The 19,710-nt window shown below is 35.7% G+C and overlaps 1 protein-coding gene across 4 annotated transcripts in view; it reads right to left on the bottom strand.

The window, feature by feature from the left end:
* The window catches only part of LOC127953218 (serine/threonine-protein kinase LMTK1), a 54,979-nt gene extending 41,679 nt beyond the window's left edge, over positions 1–13,300 (bottom strand). For 2 of the 4 annotated variants that reach the window (XM_052552229.1, XM_052552212.1), the window contains exon 1: positions 12,792–13,297. Coding sequence is in view for 3 of the 4 variants with exons in the window: in XM_052552212.1 (XP_052408172.1) it covers positions 12,792–12,882 (91 nt within the window). In the remaining variant the exon portion in view is untranslated. Of the gene's footprint in view, positions 1–12,791 lie in introns of all 4 variants that reach the window. The other 2 variants (XM_052552220.1, XM_052552202.1) reach the window with 2 other exon arrangements.
* Positions 13,301–19,710: the final 6,410 nt, after the last annotated feature.

Genomic DNA, 19,710 nt, shown 5'->3' with positions numbered 1-19,710 from the left:
AACAATTCGGATTATAGAGCTCTCTAATTGAATTGTTACTAGTAACAATTACAATTATAGAGCTCTCTAATTCAATTGTTACTAGTAACAATTATGATTATAGAGCTCTCTAATTGAATTCTTACTAGTAACAATTACAATTATAGAGCTCTCTAATTGAATTCTTACTAGTAACAATTGAATTACAGAGCTCTTCAATTGATTTATTACTAGTAAAAATACACATTAAAGATATGTGTAATTGCAGAGCTCTCTAATTGAATTACAGAGCTCTCTAATTCAATTGTTACTAGTAACAATTGAATTAGAGAGCTCTCTAATCGTAATTGTTACTAGTAACAATTGAATTACAGAGCTCTCTAATCATAATTGTTACTAGTAACAATTCAATTAGAGAGCTCTGTAATTCATTTATAGAGCTCTATAATCATATTATTACTAGTAAGAATTCAATTGCAGAGCTCTCTAATTGCAATTCTTACTAGTAATAATTTAATTATAGAGCTCTCTAATTCAATTGTTACTAGTAACAATTTGATTATAGAGCTCTATAATTAAATTACAGAGCTCTCTAATTGAATTGTTACTAGTAAGAATTAAGTTACAGAGCTCCATAATTCAGTTCTTACTAGTAACAATTAGAATTAGAGAGCTCTGTAATTGCAATATTACTAGTTCAAATTGAATTACAGAGCTCTACAATAGCAATTCTTACTAGTAACAATTGCATTACAGAGCTCTGTAATCGGTGACATATCATTATGCTAATCGTGCCTTATGCATATTCAGCTGGGGTATATAAACAGGCAGGCGGGAAATTTTGGCGCCCCCAGCTGACATGGACGAAGTACACGGTGGAGAGGCAGGGCTGAGCAGTCTGCAATATCTGCGATTTGTAGCCAAAACATTAAATTCAAACACAATACCATTTTAAAAACCCCAGGACGTCTCCTAACAAAATAAAAAGAGAAAATGCAGGTAACACATTCATAAAAGAAATTATAGACATATTAGTGCTCTTAGTGCAAGTTGTCTAAAAACAATCTGGTGCTTCCTACACTCAAAAAAATTTACTTTCACTTTTGCCAATTTACTTTAACAATGTGAACTTAATTTAGTCTAGTTCATTCAACAAAAAAGTGTGTATTGTCAGCTTTACTTAAAAATGATTTGTTCAGCCAACATAACTGTTGCATAAAAGTAACAGATTAATAAAACCAATACAGACTTGAATCTCATTGGCTGAGGATTTTGCAGTGTATTATGGGTAATTGTTGTTCTGTCACCCTCTTGCAGAAGTGTAGCACCATTAGATAGGTACCTGAGTAATAACAGATGACAGTTGAGTTAATGAACTTGTTCTAATGTAATTTAGAACAAATCACACAAATAAATTGTTGGAAATGTAATATTGCATTTCAAACGTGTGTTTGTGGTCTGTTTGATGGACCTTAATTAAGAAGCGATGTTGAATTGTATTGGATGACTGCACTCTTATTTATGGATTCGGTGTTATAGTTTTATTAAATCCTTATTGAAGGGGGCAGTGTTTCTGAAGTGGAATCATTAATTTTTCTTTGACATCATCAATTATAACTTTCATGTACAATGAACTGAATTATTGTTTGTTGATTCTACTAAGGTTTGTTAATTTAGTTTACTTTAACATCTTTTGTAAAATGAACTAAGTTATTGTTTGTTGAGATTAGTTAAACAAATTGTGTGGAACCTGTTGACATAATATTTTTAATTAAACCCAACATTTCATTTTTCTTTAGTGATAATGTGGGACACTGAAAGGTCTATGATAAAATTCCAAAATCTATGATAATGATGATAGTAATAGTAATTATAATAATAATGATATTGATAATAATAATGATCATAATAGTACAAGATAGTTTTTATGCATTTACAGTGGGGATCGAAAGTTTGGGCACCCCTTGCAGAATCTGTGAAAATATGAGTAATTTTCAAAAAATAAGAGAGATCATACTAAATGCATGTTATTTTTTATTTAGTACTGTCCTGAGTAAGATATTGTACATAAAAGATATTAACATTTAGTCCACAAGACAAAAGAATTGCTGAAATTATTAAAATAACCCCACTCAAAAGTTATATATACTGTGTTCTGTTACCTGATGATCCTCGACTGTCTTTCTGTTTTGTGATGGTTGTGCATGAGTCCCTTGTTTGTTCTGAACAGTTAAACTGAGCAGCGTTCTTCAGAAAAATCTTTAAGGTCCTGCAGATTCTTCAGTTTTCCAGCATCTTTGCATATTTGAACCCTTTCCAGCAGTGACTTTATGATTTTGAGATGCATCTTTTCAGACTGAGGACATTTGAGGGACTCAAACACAACTATTTAAAAAGATTCAAACATTCACTGATGCTCCAGAAGGAAACAAGATGCATTAAGAGCGGGGGGGTGAAAACTTTTGAACACAATGAAGATGGCCAAATTTTTCTTATTTTGTTGAAATATAATTGTTTTCCATTTAGTTCTGCCCTTCTTAAGCAACAGAAGATACTTGTATGTTTCCCGGGACACAAATTAAGTACAATTTACATTGATCTTCAAATTCCAAAAGTTTTCACCCCCCAGCTCTTAATGCATCTTGTTTCCTTCTGGAGCATCAGTGAATGTTTGAATCTTTTTAAATAGTTGTGTTTGAGTCCCTCAAATGTCCTCAATGTGGAAGGATGTATCTCAAAATCATACAGTCACTGCTGGAAAGGGTTCAGATATGCAAAGATGCTGGAAAAAATAAAGTGAAGTAATTTTTCAAGCATTTACTTTTTATTTTAAATGCAAATAAAAGTAAAAATAGTAAAATAAAAAAGTAAAATAGTTTTTTTATATAAATTAGACATTTTGACTAGACATAAGAAGTATTTGGTAAGATTTAGATTTTTTTTTTTTTTTTTTTTTTTGCAGTGGACCTATGAATTTAACATGATTTAATGAGTTAAAATACTCAACAGCACTCCATTTTCTGTTTTAATGTCAGGAAATAAAGTTGATACCCATGTAGTGGAGTTGGAGGATTTAGATGAGAGCAGATCAGAGAAAGAAGGTAATGGCGTAGACATGGGGCAACAAATAGAAGAGGAAACGGCCAGTAAAGCCTCCAGAGCAGAATCAGATCCTGATTTATCGTCAAATAGTGAAATAGATGACACTGTCTTGGATGAGGACTATACACCTGAGAAAGATGACAGCCCAGATAATGGTAGTGATACAGACACAGCTCAAGGAGCTGTCAGTGAAGGAGATGCAGGAGATGTACTTGAAACTTCTGCTGTTCAACGTCATAGGCGCCCAAGGCCAGATATGTGGACGAGAGAGCTGATAAAGGAGAAGCGTCTTAAGGGGGAGAATTAGAAGAATCCAATGGGACAGGAGAGACCACCAAAGACCATGGGCCCACCCTACACATCACATCACTGCTTAAAGTCAGAGAAACTGACTGAATAGCATGGAACAGATATCTTCAACAATTTCTGGTCCATGCCTTTCTGGGAGACATGCAAGCTGTATATCCAGACTCTAGTCCAAAATGTGCCCATAAAACAGAAGAAAGGTGTTGTTGCATCTTGGAGAACAACGTCCCTATTATACCACCTGCAACTGGCAGATAGACGTAAACTACCTGTGTGTAAGAATCTTTTCTGTTCAACACTTTGCATCGCCCCCAGAACCATCGGATCATGGTTAAAATCCAAAACTGATCCGTGTAAACCCGAGATCAACAAGACTGGCCCATGTGTGCCCATATCAGATGTTGACCAGACCTTCCTGAAAGAATGGCTCTCTGGACTGCCTACAGTCCCATCCCATTACTGCCGTCAGGACAAATTACACATCTTGGTTAGATTTAGGAGAATAAAAAAACTTTGGTTGTGTTTGCACAGCACCTAAGTGGAACTTTGATTAAGGGTAGAAAAAGAAAACAGTGGTTAAGGTTAGACATTAATAAGAAACAACTTGGTTAGGGTTCACAAGTTACACATCTTGGTTATATTTAGGAGAGTAAAACAAGTTTTGTTATGTTTGCATTTTATATGTAAGAGAAAGTCATGGCATATTCTGCCTAAGTCACTTTTATTGGTTAGGCAATTGATGATGGATCTTTTTCTTTTTGCATACTTGTTCACACATCTGGTTGAATGTACTGTTATAATATCAATAAAAAATAACAATGTGATTTCTAAAAAAAAAATTTTTCTTGTTTACCAAAAACATTGAAATATAACTTTTATCAATTATGATATGAGACTAACGATAATATATATATTTATATATACAAAAGAGTTAAATGCACAGTCAGAATTCCTCAGTGTTCTCTTGTTCATTTTACTTAACAACAAACACATGCAACCACAACAGGCATAAGCTTATTTGAAGGCAAAATATAAAACAATATTGCAACCTGGAGAAAAAAAGAAGAAGAAAAAAAAAACTTGAAAAAAACTTTAGGCTAGATTTAACCTCGAGTCACAATTTATAAAAAAGTTTAAGACTATTTGGCCTAATGTTTTCTATTTTACTAAACAACAAACACAATCATTCTATTATTGCATATCAATTCTAAACACTGTAAATATTCATCTCAGGCATCATCTTAATTTTGCTTTAATGTGAACATGATTAATGTTACCTAAGTCTGTAAAATATTTCAGGATACTTTAGAACCACGCTACAGGGCTTTTATTTTGAAACGCACTGTTGTAGGCGGGATATCTGCAGTCTGTTTTGCATCTCATGAATAGGAGTTTCTACTAGTAATAATACAATTATAGAGCTCTGTAATTGGAATTGTTACTAGTAAGAATTGAATTAAAGAGCTCTCTAATTCAGTTTTTACTAGTAACAATTACAATTAGAGAGCTCTATAATTCAGTTTTTACTAGTAACAATTGAATTAGAGAGCTCTCTAGTGGAATTGTAGAGCTCTGCAATTGGATTATTACTAGTAACAACTGAATTACAGAGCTCTGCAATTGTATTCTTACTAGTAATAAATGAATTGTAGAGCTCTCTAATTGGAATTGTTACTAGTAAAAATTGAATTATAGAGCTCTTTAATTCAGTTGTTACTAGTAAGAAAACAATTGCAGAGCTCTATAATTCAATTAGAGAGCTCTACAATCATAATTGTTACTAGTAAAAATTGAATTATAGAGCTCTATAATTGTAATTGTTACTAGTAGAAATTAAATTATAGAGCTCTTTAATTGAATTGTTACTAGTAAAAATATAATTACGACGAGTAACGCTGGGACGTTTTTATGCTGAAAGGGCCTCCCATACACTTGAGGTATTCGGCCAATCACAACGCACTTGATAGCTGGCCAATCAGAGCACACCTAGCTTTTCAGACCGATGAGCCTTGTAAAAATCGATGCATTTCAGAAGGCAGGGAGAAACAATAATGTACAGTATGTGGAAAATAACATGTTTTTTTTAACTTAAACCACACAAACATTCAATTGCACCAAATAATGTTATTTTTAGCAGCATCATATGACCCCTTTCATTTTAATACACTTTTATATGTGCTTTGCTTTCATTTATTTCTCATGCAGTTAGCTTTGCAATTGGCTAATTTGCAAGCTCTAGTGGAAACAATTGTGAGATGAGTTTCCAATGCAGTGCTATTTGTATGATTCTGTAATATCCATGAAGTATTAAGCTCCACTCCATTTAACACATTTAATCATATTTGCACAGATTTCTCACCACAATCATTGTAGAACATATGAAAACTGTCCAGATTTCAGGAGAGAGACTTATCACAGCTTATGCAGAAATACACACAAACACACGAGTAAACAAGAAAAAAGAAAAACATTAATTTCATTAAAAAGTCGGCGTTGATTCATTGGAAAAGTGATGTGGTTTTTTTTACTGCCCTAGAGAAGAATTGATGCTGACAGCTGCCTTCTGTCAACCATTGAGTGAGTGATACGACAAAACCCACAGAGAGAGAGAGAGAGCAATATATTGCCAAATTACTGGCTGTTAAAGCGCCTGAGAGAATGAAGACACAGTGATCCGATGAAGGAATGTTTCTTGGTGAAGGTTAAATGAGGGTGGAGGGTAAACAGCAAGTGGCTCTTTTCACTGAATGTAAAGCATCGAACCACTAGTTCAGCACAGATGGCAACCCATAGTTCTCGTAAGCACAGTAATCAAAGGGGCTTGACGGGAGATGGGGAGCAAGCAATCTTAAATGCTCCATCTCATAAGCTTTACTTCTAGAGCTGTTTACATCTACTGGTTGTGAATAAATTCTTGTAAACACGCCAGTCATTGAAAGGATATAATGAATACTATGGAAGTAAATGGCTACCATCAACTCTGTGGTTACAAACATTCTTCATAATATCTTTTGCTCTCAGCAGAAGAAAGAAACTCGACTCGACTGATTTCAATAGAATTTGGCATTACCATGATGAGGTATGTTATTAAGCTAACAGCACAATACAAAAGTCAGGAAAATCAGAGGAAAAAATCAGAGGAAAATCAGTTCACTCTGTGGCCATTTAAAATTAATTAGACTAAATATTTTTATCAATAATTTTTTGGAATTGAATTAATTGTAAAAATATAAAAATATATAATTATTTTCTTTTTGGGTGTATTTTCTTCACTATCTTCTGTAATGGATGATTAATGTCACACTGCTTTACAATTTGGTAAAGGAAAATGTATTATTTTGTTTGAAACTGACTTTGTGTCGGCAATGCATTTACAGTATGATGCCTATAAATGCTGTCTATGTTCTAGCTCACTAGGTTTTGGAATAGATCCTTTGACCAGAGCCCTAGCTTTGTTAGGTTGACTTAATCCCTAGATAATTCATAATTAATTACTCAAAGTCATTAAGTTTTAGTGCCGGGTATCTTTGCATTGCCGCTCATTTCATGCCCCCACAGAAACACTTATGAGAACACTAATGTGTTTCACTAAAGTGTGTGTGTGTGTGTGTGTGTGTGTGTGTGTGTGTGTGTGTGTGTGTGTGTGTGTGTGTGTGTGTGTGTGTGTGTGTGCGTGTGTGCGTGTGTGTGTGTGTGTGTGTGGATACACATTCAGGAAGGAGATTGTGTGTTTTTTTTTGTAACCATTCCCTCTCAGTAACAACATGTCTGACACAGATAAGAGAACAACATCCAATGACAACACACACACACACACACACACATAATAACTAGCTAATTTAAATGCCAATGAATATACTTAAGCTACATGCCATCAGAAAATGTTGAAATACAAACATAATTGTTTTTTCTAAAAACCTAAAGATCATATGAACATCATACAAGGAACCCCTCACCACAGATATGACTATCTAGCATTAAATAAGAACATAATGCCTCTTCCTCTCAGCCTCAAGATCTCTCTCATCAAAAAAGAGACACGCTTTCCTGTGTAGTTCCTTATTTTGACTAATGACAGTTCTTCTCTAATGCACAACATGCACATATGCTCAGTGGACACACTACAAGACTAAAGCTTGAATCGACTGAAAGGCATATTCTGTTTCTTTCAAAGTAATTTACCTTAATTAACCTTGACTGTTATTAAATGCTACACCTACACTGTACCTAATCATACAGTAGGTGTTTCACTTGTTTTTGTTCTGAATGGTCTTCATAAATCTACCCACATTCTCTCAAAGACCTCAACACACTGCAGTTTTCTTCCAGTATGCTTCACGCGGCATGCAGCATTCACGGCATTCATCCAGACGAGGTCAGGATGAGGTGGTGCAATAAACACTGCATGAACACTCCTGAGGCAGTCGAGTGAATTCAACTATATAAGTATGTGTTAGGGAAGGGAGAGATAGCAGTCTGTACAAAAACTCATCTTCTTGTTAAGACAGGGTTAAAAAGTATATCCAAATGCAATGCACTGGGAAAATTGCTCTCTTGTTTCTATAATGGAAATTACGGTAACACTTTAGTATAGGGTCCAATTCACACTAATAACTAGTTGCTTATTAGCATGTCTATTATTAACATATTGGCTGTTTATTTGTGCTTATAAAGTACATATAATGCATGACACCCATAATCCTACCCAATACCCTAAACTTAACAACTACCTTATAAACTATGAATAAGCAGCAAATAAGGAGTTAATTGAGGCAAAAGTCATAATTAATGGTTAGTTAATAGTGAGAACTGGACCCTAAAATAAAGTGTGACGGAAATTACTTAGTGGACTAAGACTTATCTTACCAGAAATTAACTCTGAGAATGTTGTCTGGGCTGGATTAAAGTATTGTGGTGTCTCTGATGCTCCGCTCCAAGTATTGTTGTTTGACTAGTGCCTCAGAGCCTTGTGTTACTTGGCTTAAAGTTTGATTTATGAAATCTGTCCAGCACTGTCAGGAAACAATATCTGCATTAGCCAGAAGGACAGCAAAGGCAGCATGGTTTCTTCCTGAACAACTGCCTAAGAGTCCTATCTTAGGACATGTTTTTCTCCAGAAAATCTCACATTTCTACTGCACATGAACTCCATAAGGTTCAAAAAACAGATTTATGACCCAATATCATAGAAGATCTTCAAAAGATGCTGTTGAAGAATCTTTTTAAGTTCTGTGTTTCTGTAGATATCCATCTAACTGCCGGTGCTTAAAAAAAACGCAAGTAGATCTCTAGCCCAAAGAAACTACAGATGCACTGATATAATAAAATATATTTATAATTAATACTGCAATATTCAGTCAAACAAATTTGAATGGTTCCTTTAGATTTTTAGCGACAAACCTTTTTTAAAAGTGTGGAAAGAAATAGCTCATACTTCAGGCACTGGTTGTAAATCTTGTGATGTTATGGTTCTGAAGAGGCCTGAAATATGGCTTTGAGCTGTTGAATTGCATTCTGTTGACTTTCTGAACTTCAGCGAATCACCATGATTTTCAATTAAATCTTGAATTCAGACAGGCCCCTGTCCATGGTGCTGATTTTAAGCACAGGTACAAAAGCCAGTCACCTTCAGTCACCATGTTCATAAAGTCCTTCATAGGTATTTCATCAGCAAAGCAACAGAGGTTGTAGACTGTAGCCTAACAAGTGTGCTTAAACAGCATGTTCGTAACAGAGAACACTCAAACCTAAATATCATCAGATAAAAGAAAACTAAATATACAGAAGAAATCCACAGCATCCAACTTAAAAATAACAATTCTGATTGAATGAGCAGTGGCTTGACTGCTTCGACTACACATTATACAGTATATTAAAACACTAGCATATGTGAGTCGCTTTGCAACCACTAACAGTCAACATTTAAACTAATGAACTGCACTACATGCCAGAATACATGATTTTTATTACTACAAATAATAATTGTAATATTTATTCAACATTAGTTTCATATTTCCTGTGATAATTGCAAACTGTCTGTCTTAATAGGATTGATAAAAAAAAATAAAAAATCACTCTCAGGCCATCCAAGAACAGATTTGGATGAATTTAGCATTACATCACTTGCTCACAAATGGATCCTCAGCAGTGAATGGGTGCCGTGAGAATCACAATAATTTACATGTAATCTACATGACTCCAGTCTGTCCATCAATTAACATCTTACGAAGCAAAAAGCTGTGTGTTTCCAGTAAACAAATCTATCATTAAGGCATAACTTCAAACTGTCGCTTTCTGCTATAATGCGAGTCCTCTATCCAAAATACTGTTTTCTTCATCGAAAAGTCCTCTTTTCTGAATCAGGAGGGAAATATGCACTAAATAAAAGCTAAAACAATCCAAAAAGTTTTAAACCAATATGTGGGTTGAGATTTTGATGTGACAGGACAACAGCAGATGGACTATTTCACTGGAGGAAGCATTATTATGGATTATGAACTCAACAGAAGTGATGGTATAAAGTTAAAATGCTGTAATGTTCCTCTACAAACAAACAGTTTTACACTTTACAAGGCATTAACTAATGGATTGGAGTTTCCAGCTGTTTGGACTCTCATTCTGAGGGCATCCATTCACTGCAGAGGATCCATTGGTGAGCAAGGGTTGTGATGTGAATTGGAATCTGAGAGAGTCTAGGATAAAACAAAATCCTCATAAACTTACATAAAACTGTAGTAAACTGTCACAACCACAGTGAAGTATCAAGTATCATCCTCTAACAGTGTCTGAGGATTGTGTTGTTGTGACCAGGGAGCAGTAAAGCCCAATTCCCAGACAGTTCCAGGTCAACCACATCCATGATGCATGTGGCTTTATGGGACTCATGAATAGAGCCTGACCTTGAGAGCCAGGCATGCTAAATAACTGTCAGAATGCAGCATGACTACAGATTCTGACAAAAGCACGACGTCTTGGCCTAACAGACCATTTTTGAATGCTTTGATGTGGTTCCTTCATATATAGTCATCCATAAACTCAGCGCAACAACCTTAAACACAGGGATGGGTTAAGTGAGGAAAGTATAGGCCCTGGTTCTGATTTTGATCCAACATAACAATTATGGTTCTGTGATACATTTTATTTTTAAATAAACACAGTTTACTACAACAAACTCTAACTGCCATATGTAAATGGACTGATAATTGGAATGATTCTATACTACCATACAGCAGTAGTATTTTATGCTCACCAAAGCTGGAATTTATTTGGGGGAAAAAATGATATAAATAGAAAAACAATAACATTGTGAAATTTTACTGCAATTTAAAACACAAATTTTTTATTAAATGTTTATTTTTTTTATTCCTGCAGTCTCAAAGCTGAATTTTCAGCATCATAACTCCAGTCTTCAGTGTCACATGATCTTTCAGAAACCATTCTAATATGCAGATATGCTCCTCGAGAAACATTTCTTATTATTATCTATATATAAATATATATAGTATATATATATACTGTGCCTTTATAATCCACGACTTTGCCTCATCCTCTGGTATGGCCAAGATACTGAGAGTGAAAGACTGATTTGTCTCTTGTTACACGCCACACCATCCATTGCCACTGAAACATTGAATCTCAATCCCATTACTTGGCCAGTCAGAGTAACAGACTGCTGCTGACTCCAGCCCGTTATGGGGCGTGTATATCACCAAGACAGCCTACAGTCACCCTAAATATGTCCTCATTAAGTAAGAGGGAATCTTTACAGCCATAACCAGTGCTCTTCCTGCCCTACTATCATCTCAAACCAGGGTTGACTGTTGTGAAACAAATATGGAAACTCATATCCTCATTTCATTCTTATTCTTAAAAAATAAAGGTTCTTTACTGGCATCAATGGTTCCATTAAGAACCTTTAACACTGTGCAAAAGGTACTTTATAGTGGAAAAAGGTCTTTAGATCATTTCACACTAAAAATAAAAGTGTTCTTTTAAGAACTGTCCACTGAAAGGTTCTTTGGGAACCAAAAATGCTCTTTCAATGTGAACAACCTCTTTCGGAGCCTTTATTTTAAGAGTACTGAGCTGGATCTGATTTACTGTCATTCGACTCACTAGAAAGATGGGGGAAGTTATGGTTGGCGGAAGTTCCCTTGGAAAGCAAGGAACGCAAGAGTGCAAATTAAGCACAGGACAGTGCACCGGTCAAGGCATCTTTTCAGCCATAATTTATTGGTCGTGATTGGGAGTGTCCGTAGCCCTCATATTTCTCAATCTAATTACAGCTGTGGGCGTTACATAATAGTTTGTTACGGATTCCTAACCAGTGAGCCATTCAAACCCCGATCTGCATGTGAAAGTCATATCTAGAGTGCCTGGTAAAAACACAAACAGTGAAAACCAAGAGCGATCACGAAGGAAGCTGACTGCCTCCACACACCAGATTCAGAGGCAGCTGAACAGAAGCTGATTCATTAGTATGCTGCACGTCACCTCGGCCAGGGATGCTTTTGGCTCTGTTTACAACACTACCTATTTCTTTCCTCACCTATGTCACCCAAATTCATGCTGCTCAGATTTCGAAGGTCTCAGCACACCAGCAGATGCATCGCATGCTGTATATGTTTCTCTTAATGAACAGCGTACGCCATCTCCAGACATGCATCCTCTCTCACCGAGCTGCAGGGCATGCATGAAGAGCGAGACTGATGCCACGAGACAAAGAGTGCACGTGAATCTCAGTGTCAAAGGTCAGCCTCCAACCACAAAGCATGGTCTGCCCTCACAGTCACTGAGTGTGACACCACAGGCTGCTGACTTCTCGAGGAAGTAAACAGCAGTGCATAGATATGTCAAACACACAGACATTATGCAACGGAACTGCCTTGGGGACACAGGACACACAAGAAGAGGAACACCACAGTTATGTCTGACTAATGCCAAGTCATCTCTGTTTGACTGCAAATGTGCAAAACACACTCTTGCTCTGTAGTGCATAATGCGTGCATGTGCAAGTGCACACACATGTAGCATGTCTTTTGATAAATGCATTATTTACAAATAAATAAATATTTAATAATAAATGTATTCATTTATTTATAAACATCTAAATGTTTCAATGTAAGTTATTTGTTTAAAAATAGCTTGGAAAAAAATACTGATTAAAACCATACAAAAATATGTGCAAACTTCATTTAAACACATTATTAAGCCTAAATAAATGATTAAATACATGTTTGCATTCATGTATTACTTATTGTAAACATTTTTAATCCAAAACTGTGGCTGTTTCAACATCACAAAATAAGTCTAAATTGTTTCATCTCATTAGTAGCATTTACATCAGAGCATATTTATTGAATAATAAAAGGTTGCGGTTCAGAATATGTCATGTTTTTACTCACCTGTGTCGAAATGCGAGCTGAAGGCAAAACTGGGATTAAATAAAACCGAGGACATGACCGCGACAAATACCGACGCTTTCATCCTCCTCATCAGGCTTCAGATTTACTGCAGGACACGGGATTGTACATTAAATAAAGAAAAAAAATCGATTCATAAAAGAAAATCAGGCATGGGGTTGCTCCGATGCATCATGAAACAGCGCGCACGCCGCGTCATTTCTGCCTCACTTCAGATGCGTCGGGTTTTGAAACAGATGCTGGGAAACATTTCCGCTCGTTTAGCGCGTTTCAGTGTAAACAGCGCAGTGTGTCCTCGTCCATCAGGCTGTTTACTGAAGGCTCCTCGGGGTAGACCACCTATCAGCGCCGCGTTTCGTCCATGTGCAGGCTATGCACCAATATTTCTGTGTCTGGCAGTTATCCAGTAGCGTTCCTGCAATTGTTTTGCTGTGCCTGCAGCTGTACCCTTCGGACACGCAGTGTTTGATATATACTGAGAGCTCTGGGCAGTTTTGGAGTGTGTTGGGGGGGGATTGTTAATGCTGCAGCTGCAGTGACAGACAGGAGAGAGCGTCACACAGCAGTACTATGAAGGGTTTGGTCGACAGAATGCCTACACTACAATATAGGTCTTCCCTGTTTAAAATAACAGCTTGAACCATCTTAATTTAACTGGTAAGATGCTTTAAGATGGTCTCCCAACCTGACCAACAGAAAGTGCCTGAAAGCCTTCTAAAACCACATATCAGCCCGGGAGATCAGGAAAACAGCAAGAAGTATCTTTTGAGGATGTACTACCACCATACCGTTTAATAAATGTGTGTAGAAAAAAAAACTACAACCCCAAATGACACATATGCTCGGTAATTTTGGCAAACAAAATCCTTGGTGAAATAGATTTTTCAAACTCTCCAATGTGGACATGTGTTTATGCTTATTCAAAGGTTTCTGTTTAGAACATGTTTTTTTTTTTTTTTCTCGGTATAGAGCAAGCAATGTAGCCAATCAGGGACAAATCAGTTGATTTCTTGAACACAATGGCTAATCCAAGCCAAGGTGTTAGTCAGAAACCTCTCATCACTCAAAATGCCAGAGTTTTGTTCAGTGCTGAGTTAATCTGGGCAAACACTGTGCTTTTCAACTGATTTTGAGATGATTTCTGAGTTTTTCTGACAAATTTCAGCTTTGTTGTGCAGTGTAAAGGGGAGTAACAGAGTGTGTAAAAAAAATGCTACTTTTGACTTCAGAATTTTCCAGTCAGTCTGGGTTCCGGAACTCTGAATTCTCCCTTGAATGAAAAACTACTGGAAGGTCATGTTAGTCACCACCTAAGTGGAAATAACATCAAATGATTCTTTTATTGGAAGTTAGGGACGATCGATCTACACTGACTTTACAAGCTATATGTCCAACGCCGAGCAATGTTCCAGTAGTTATTTTCAATTAAGAGGTGGGAGAATTCCAAGTTCCGAATATTCTGGAACATAGCATGATGTATCTTGAGAAAGGTAACCATTAGCATACCCATTCATCTCAAAACTTGGCTGCTGCCATCTATTAAGTCTATAGCTCTATAGCTTTATTCAAGCGACTGATCACTCTGGAAAATGAGATCCTGACAATGCTGATAAACGGGCTGAAGCTAACCAGCAAAAACATGACCCCAGGATATTTTCATACCCTTATTCATCTGTGAAAGGAAATAACAATACACTATGAGATTAATGATGTGAACTAATTGTTGGCCATTGAAAGCATAAATGATGTGTAGCGCATACAAAAATGTCTAGGGTCAAACAGTCCCCCATCAGGCAACAGCAAGCAAAGCAAGATAAAGATTCAAAGCCCACCTACTCTATGAGTGCAAATTCATTTTTCACCTCAGAAGTCATTTCCGTGGCTACTGGATTAAGCAACTGCTTATTATGCAGCAAAAAATAAATAAAATAAATGTCTAACCGCCCAACTGGACTGCTTGGTGAAGTGGCACAACTGTTCTTTGGACAAATAACCTCTGTTATTAAATAAAACAGCTGCATCACACTGAAAGATTAGATTTACAAAGCCCTTCTCTTATCTAAGCAGTATACTTTTAATGCAGCACACCTATTAAGGTTATACTATCCTTTAGTCATTGTAATGTTACAGGTTATGTGTAATGTGGCATCTGAGAAGTGACTGCGGGGCTGACCCTACAGAATAAAAATGGACGTGCTTTTAAATGCAAATTTATCATTTATTATTCACCATCTGATCAAATAGATCCATGGTTAGATCAAGAGTTACATTAGTAGAAATAGAGTTTTAAGTTTTGATCTTTAAAGATATCGTCTGTTTGATATCCACCCTAAGGTAACAGTAGTTTTGGTGATCTGATTGTTCATGTCCGGTGTCATTTGCTGCCGATTATCACTTTATCTGTACAAAACATCCTATTTGTGTCTTAATAGGAAGTCTGGCACATTCACCGGAAATAGCTTACTTCTGCATTAAAAAATATACCCAGATAAGTCATTTTAAGGTAGTGTTTACTCGGATTTATGACTTACCTGTGACTTTATAAATAAAAAAACATTGCCTCAGCATTGTCTCTAAAGAACTGAATTTACTTCCATGCTGCATTCACTGAACAAATGATCTGAGCCTGTAATGATAAGGATGAAAACAAAATACATTATTGTGAGAACTTTGTCAATCTTGCTCACAGCTAATGGAACCCACTGGTCTTCACTGTGCATATTAGTCTCTGCTCAAGTCAAGCTGTGCTCCCCGACAGAACCATGTCAATTAAGTTTCCATGTGGTTTTTACTTTATTATGTTTTAAATTGTTGAAATGTTTTTAAGCACAATCATCAACATTATATTCACTAAAATTAGAGCAGATCCAACTGAACCAGCTCATTTTTTTATTATTTATTTTTTTTGCAATAATACTTAGAAATTATATAGCTATTGAGTAACATGACAGCTTCCGATATTATGATGAGCATGTCTTTTGGAAAACAACAGCATAGTGCAATTTACTTTCCAATCTCACTGATCTTTCTCACAGTTTTGACAAAATGAATCTAAGTTAATAATGCATATCAATTAACAAAAAAAATCTGTATAATGATCTTGTGGGAAACATATATTCTGTAACTTCTGCAGGTCAGAACTAAATAAAAAATAAGGTCTTTAAACAAAATAAGAACACTTTACACTAAACATCCATCCAGTCAACCTCTCCCTCCCCTCTCTACTCTTAATGCATCATGTTTACTTCTTGAGAATCGGTAAATATTTGCTTTTATAATAGTTGTGTAGCTATGCGTCCCTCACTTGTCCTCAGTATGAAAAGATAAATATCAAAATCATAGAGTCACTGCTGGAAAGAGTGCATATAAATATGAAGAATATATAGCAAATGTATGCAAATGCATGAGTGTTTTTTGTTGTTATTGTTACTTGTAAGTGTTGAGTATGTTTTCTCGTGGTTTGATTATTTGTGTCCGTGGGTTTTTTTTTGGGGGGGGGGGGGGGGTAGGCTAGGGTCTTGGTCTTGAATTGGGTGTCCCTTATTTTGCCTTACTGAAGGGGGCAACCCTGCATCTTGTAAATGACTGCAGAAAAAGAAGATTTATATAAATTTATATCCAAGTGTTTAAAAAGAGTATCAAAATATATGAGCACACCGACGAAAGGCTAAAAACACACCTGATGAGGGATTCAGAGCTTTTCGAATCTCCTGCTCAACTGAACCAATGCTTTACTAAACGATTCAACCTTCAAAACCCCGCTGGCGACATCTGCTGGTCTAAACATAAATGCAACGACAACACAACACACACATCTACAGTAACACGTAAGAAACCAATTGTATGTTTTCTTGTGGAAGCATAATCTATTAAAAGTATTCTACAAACCAATACCATTAAATATGAAGTGTATGTATACGTTTTGTTTAAAGGGGTCATATGATGCAATTAAAAATTGTTCTTTCTCTTCGGACCGTTACAAGCTATTGGTGCTTAATGAAGATCTGTAAAGTTGCAAAGACTAAAGTCTCAAATCCAAAGAGATATTCTTTATAAAAGTTAAGAGTCAACCACACCCTCCTAAAACGGCTCAGTCAAACACACCCCCACGTCTATGTCATGATGTGGGAAGATTTGCATAATGCCCCCAAATGTTTCATGCAAAGAAAGAAGGCGTAACTTTTATTCTCGCTGTAGTATTGTGTTGTTGCCACACCGCCATGTTATGGAAATGCTGTGTTTCATTGTGAAAGCAAAACTACTTTATCTGGCCTTCCAAAAGAGGTCACCACTAGAAATCAGTGGTTAAGTTGTACTTAGAACATGTTTCAGAACAGTTCAACCCAAATATTCAGATGTGTGCAGCGCATTTTATGGCGGACTGTTTCCTGGTCTGCTGGCTGTTCTGACTCAGTCTATAAGCATGTTTTTTATATTTAAAGAATTTGCCACTGACATTACAAACGTGAGTTTTGAGCAGTGTAGAGTAGGCTTGTTGTTTGTCATTTCTCCAATCTCAAATGCAAACATGGTCTTTTACACAATCCAAACTTTTACACAATCCAAAGACAAGCTTCTGACAAACAGCACTATCCTTCATATATGGTTATGGATTATAATTCCTGCAGTTCCAGATGTAATAAAGACGGTTGTTACTTAACTGTAGACAGAAAGCTATAGAGCAAGGCTCACAGAGTGCGGATAAATCACACAGATATTAAAAGCAACCTGTCAGATTTACCCACAAAACCACAGCCTTTCTTCCAGAAATAGATATGGATGCACTTTGAGTCCCCAGAAAACACGAGATGGCTCAACAGTCTAGAGAACCTGTTTAAGGTGACACAGAATTACAGACGGGATGCTGATGTTGTATAAGATACAGAGGATAAGATATTTCCAAGGAAAGGACAATCCAGTCAAAGTTAGTTTGCTGGATTGTGGGCAACTGGAATGAGAAGCATGAAAGGGTAAATTACTATAATGAGCTTAAAAAACACATAAACATTTATGCTTTTGAGCATCATTTTGGAAAAGTAGTAAGCAATGCACGATACAAGGAAATATTAAATAGATTTAATATCAAGGATTTTCCAGCAACTCAAGACATGTAATTTGGAGACTGGCTGTGTTCTAAAATCATCTCAAAATATCAAGTATGTTTGATATCCTCTGGATGAATAGTACTGAAGTTGTAGTTTGACGTTAAAAGAAACCGGAATCTGTGTCCATCATACACTATGCTATTTTCTGTGAAACTGCAGAATCAATTGGTTCTGACATTCAGCAACTAGCATCAACTCATCCAGGCTGCAAATTGTGGCAAAATCTGTGCCAAAGTTGTGTAGTGTATTTCAGTCTATATATGTTTTTCTAAATAAGCAGAGTGCTTGTAATAAGTTTAATGTTTGTACAGAACAACTTTAAATATACAAAATATTTCGCAAAATAAGACTGTCAAGCATCTTAGAAGAAGGGGACCTTGGAGAAAATCATTTATTGCTTTTGACAAAGACCAATTATGATATGTCTGATCAGAATGCTCAGTGCATCTGTCTTTTTTTCTTTTATTTATATGTATATATTATTATATACCTTTATTTGAAAGATTTGATATTAACTAGTTGTAATGTTGTAATAAATAATTGTAATAAATGATTGTCTATTTTTTAAACTTAAAATATTAATTAATGAATCATATCTTACTAAATTTGCAACAGCAACAACAAAAGAAACATTTTCCATTATGCAATACTGTAATATATTTTATATGTTTTCTGAGATAGACTGACTGCATTTGTCAAGCTAAATTATTCAAGCCTGTTTCTCAAGTTACTGTAAGAAAAAAAATGAATTATCACACATTAAGGAAAATATAAGTTGATCAATAACTACAAATGAACATTGGTATCAACCTAGAAGATTAAACAATAAAATGAACTATTTTGTCAGGAGAGTCGAAAATAAGACCAGTTCAAGAGATTTTTATTTTTAATAATGTCAGCCATTTATTAGCAGTTGAGTTTCTGTAGGAGGCGCTGTTGCCATGTATGTGTGACTAAAATTAGGCGTGAATATATATTTTTTACTTTATTCATATAGATTACATTGAGTGTTGCCAAGACTGCGGTTTTCCCGCGGAATTGTGCTACTTTAACACTGTTATAATTTCATACAAGTAACCCTAATCCTAACCCTATAACCATATAGTAAGTATGTAGTTCATTAATATTACTCAGTAATTAAATGGACTTTAAGGACACTTTAAAATAAAATGTAACCAAAAAAATCTAGTGATTGTAAATACGGTTGTTGTTTAAATCAGTAATTGTAAAATTAATCCTACTTAATAAAATGGACGATAAAAAAACAATAGTGTAGCCAATAGTGTTGCATAATATTTGTTTTGTGTATAGTGACAAGGGGCCTATATTTATTTAAACCAATTCACAAAGTGTTTGAGATTTTTACATTTTTGTGTATTTTTTTAGTACTAGGTTTTGTTCAGCTATTATTATAAGTAGACAATTTTCTTACCATACTCAAAAAAATACTTTGTAAAGGCAGGAATTCCCGTTTTAATTTATATTGACTCACTCAAGGATCATTTCAAGTTCATTTTGATTCATATTATTAAAGAACCTATTTCAACCGATTATGGTCAGGTGTGAACATGATAGATGGATAATTATTATGGTGAGTTTGGACATTCTGGTATGAATGCTTCTCAGCTTTTTCATCGATGTAAGGAGCTTAAACCAGTTGTGGAATAAGTGAGAGACGTCCTTCCTAACGGTGGTTGCCTTCTTCACACACCTTGTGATATGAAGGTCTTCAATGGCAGGTTGTTTTGCTCCAGTGATACATTGTGCCGTCTTCACTACCCACTGTAGAGCTTTCC

The sequence above is a fragment of the Carassius gibelio genome, chromosome A3 (assembly GCF_023724105.1).
Source record: "Carassius gibelio isolate Cgi1373 ecotype wild population from Czech Republic chromosome A3, carGib1.2-hapl.c, whole genome shotgun sequence".
NCBI classification, from domain to species: domain Eukaryota; kingdom Metazoa; phylum Chordata; class Actinopteri; order Cypriniformes; family Cyprinidae; genus Carassius; species Carassius gibelio.
This window is presented reverse-complemented; position numbering and strand designations above follow the sequence as displayed.